This window comes from Pseudomyrmex gracilis, unplaced genomic scaffold, assembly GCF_002006095.1.
Source record: "Pseudomyrmex gracilis isolate BER0280 unplaced genomic scaffold, ASM200609v1 scaffold_0, whole genome shotgun sequence".
NCBI classification, from domain to species: domain Eukaryota; kingdom Metazoa; phylum Arthropoda; class Insecta; order Hymenoptera; family Formicidae; genus Pseudomyrmex; species Pseudomyrmex gracilis.
This window is the reverse complement of record NW_018020584.1, coordinates 3,000,741-3,003,924: the sequence shown is the minus strand read 5'-3', so window position 1 is coordinate 3,003,924 and position 3,184 is coordinate 3,000,741. Positions and strand designations below refer to the sequence as shown.

The 3,184-nt window shown below is 33.8% G+C and overlaps 1 protein-coding gene across 1 annotated transcript; it reads right to left on the bottom strand.

Moving 5' to 3' along the window:
* Positions 1–295: 295 nt before the first annotated feature.
* LOC109864172 (GPI mannosyltransferase 1) lies at positions 296–1,741 on the bottom strand. Its single transcript, XM_020445138.1, has one exon. It carries the CDS (start codon positions 1,655–1,657, stop codon positions 485–487), a length of 1,173 nt encoding a protein of 390 aa, XP_020300727.1. The 5' UTR covers positions 1,658–1,741; the 3' UTR covers positions 296–484.
* Between the last annotated feature and the right edge of the window lie 1,443 nt (positions 1,742–3,184).

Genomic DNA, 3,184 nt, shown 5'->3' with positions numbered 1-3,184 from the left:
GACTAATATGAAAGTGATACATTATAAATAATCAGACTTGTAGATAATATGTGCTTTTTTATTAAAATTTAAATAAATTCAAGTTTTTTGAACAAAATCGATCATATATATTAGATATATATATATATATCTACTTTTATCCTAGATATTCTCTCAGAATAAACAGTACAGGATGTGTGTCAAACCGTTGTCTTACAAGTACATGTGTGTATAATACATTATGTAATAATTATTAAAAATATGTAAAGATGTAATAAGTAAACAAAGATGTTTGAATTGCAATGTTAAAGTTTTATATAAAATAACAGTTTGTTAAAAATTAAATGCTTAATCATAAAAGTTAATAAATTGCTTAATTGAATTTTTCTTTGCCAATATATCTAATTTCAAAACATGCAAATGATTGTTTACTAAGATGTTTACTAAGACGTTAAACAACAATGACGCGCATTAACTAACAATTAAAGATTAGCATTGCCAATATCTAATCTCGAAACATATAAATGATATTTACTAAGATGTTCACGTTAACAGCAAACAATAAAAGACCAGATAACCACAGACAAGTAAACGAATTGATACCTTGGAATTCTAGCACGTAAGCAGTTAACAACCAAATACCTTGACTCAAAATCCAAGAACACGTTAAACACACGCATCTACGTAAACTTGTTTTCAAGTTCGGCAAACACAGAGGTAACAGTGACAAAAACCAGAAGAAATACTGGGACGTTATCACCGAATTGTACATGACGGCGATCATCGTTTGGACGAACATGGCGAACGGTAACTTGGACTTTTCCGAGTAAAAATACGAGGTAAGTAACAGTAGAAACACTCGCGGCAGAAACATGAGAATCTTCTGAATTACATTTTGAGATTGATCAGCTGACAGATAAAGCATGTAAAAATATACAGAAAAATTGTGCCTCGTATCCTGACGCACCAAATGATACAAAACGCTCTCGTACAAAAATGTGAAACCGTACAGATAATAACCAGTTGTTGTCAGTATAACAATCGAAAGTGTGCAACTCAATACGAGTTTCCACTGGTTTTTATTCGGTAGAAATCGATTATTTTCACACAGAGACAAGAACATGGGTAGACTAAACATCAGCGGATACAATCTAAAATGTATAGATAATCCGTGCATTAATCCGCACAATACAACTTCATCTCTTTGCAACAAGTCCAACGTGAATGTGACCAAGAATACCGCTAACGAGTCCGCGTTACCTCTAGTTGTAATTATCAACGTTAATGGATTATAAAGCCATAGAAGCGCACAGAAATATTTAACAGTCTCGTTACACTTCTGTCGCGTAAGGATATTTCTAATTAGCAATGCTATTAGAACATCTATTCCGGAAAACAACACCTTTCCGAAGTCCTTGTGTAACACGACATTAGGTGTCAGGAGCCAAGCAAGAAACGGTGAATAACGGTATGTATGACGCTCGAACGGTGATCGTCCTTCAACCACGTGTCTGGCAGCATCCGTGAACACTTTGTAGTCCACATCCGTGTACGGAACGGCGAAATATTTGTCGTGAAGATTAGCGTACAATATCAGAATTAATCGTATCACAAATGCCAAAAAACAATGCGATGCGAACGACAAGTTACTTAGTTTGAATCGTATTGCGTTGGTCATTTTTTTTTTTTTTTTTGTACAATTAAAGGTGAGGCGTCAAATCAAACACACAGTAATTACTCCTTACTTTTGTTTATAATCTAGTATTCCTACTTGCAGCAGCTTTAACAAGACATTTCTTCAATTCATTGAATTCAGCCGCACAATCATTCTTTTCTAAATTTGATTTTGCCATCACACAAGATGCATACTTTGATGCAGCTTCATGGCATTGAGCTATCAAACCAGGATATTGCTTTAACCTCTCTTTCGCTTTTTTCGCAGCTTCCATTCTTAGACACAATACATCGACTAAGCTTCAGCTTTGTTATTTATTTCTGCAGGTTTTACTTCGATTTTCTTTTTTTCTGATTTAGAGCTTGAAAAACATATGTCATAAATAGGTTTACTAAACATTATACATGTGAAAAATGTCACACCACTTAAAATAACGAATCGTGGATGACGTTCTACAAATCCTCTCTTTGGGAGACTTCTTCTCATATGTTCTCTCACTTCGTTTTGCATCCTTTATTTTAAGGCCTTCTTCTAAAAACCAAAGTATTCAAATACTTGAGTTTTAGCAAGTTCTAGAGTTACTGATATGATTAATGTAATTTAATCAAAGTTATATTCATCTAAATAAAGCGACTAATGGACTCACATAGTCGACAGTATTATGTTCGTATTGCTTAGAAGTATTTATGCCGTCGCAGACTGTGGAAACCTCCGAGTGTTTCACGCAACACTTTCTTATATCTTCGAGTATATCTTGACAACGGGAAGGCTGGAATACGTTGTCTAAAAATAAAAATTTTTTTCCACAAATTGTTTTTCATTTTTAAACTTACGTACCTATGTGCGTGACTGCTGTTAATATTTCTTTCTCGAGACAAGAGGTTAGAAAGGATATATTCAAGGGAAAAAACTCGATAAATATTAAACTGTACAAACCTTGCAGACACTTCTGTAATTTACATGCCAATGGTTTGCAAGGGTCGTTTGAAACAGTCGTCATGCAGAACAGAACTTTTTCGATCAGTCTTTAAAAAAATACAACGTACTTACACACACGTCGTGTCGCATACAACGCACTTATGTAATAATAGAGATTAGCCGGTAATACATCGAAATATATATCGATACATCGATATATATCGAAATATATCGATATTCAAGATGGACAATAGCTTCAGCAAACCAATTACTGAGTTGTCTTGTCACTATTTGATGTTAACTAGCACAACACAGGCGCGCGCTACGCGCACGCTATTGTTATTTTTATTTGACGTGTTGTCAGTGAACACAACCTGTCACCGCGATGACAGATAGTATATACGTCTTATAAACCATATAATACACATATGAGAAATGTCAGAAATAACGCATGAAAATCAAACTCAAAAAATAGTGAGAGAGAGAAGTGGAAAAACAACACTAAAGTCTTGTGACAGGGAAAAAGGTAAAAAAGAGAATATTATATATATTATATGTAATATTCTATATCTATATATAATACACACACATACGCATATATATATATATATA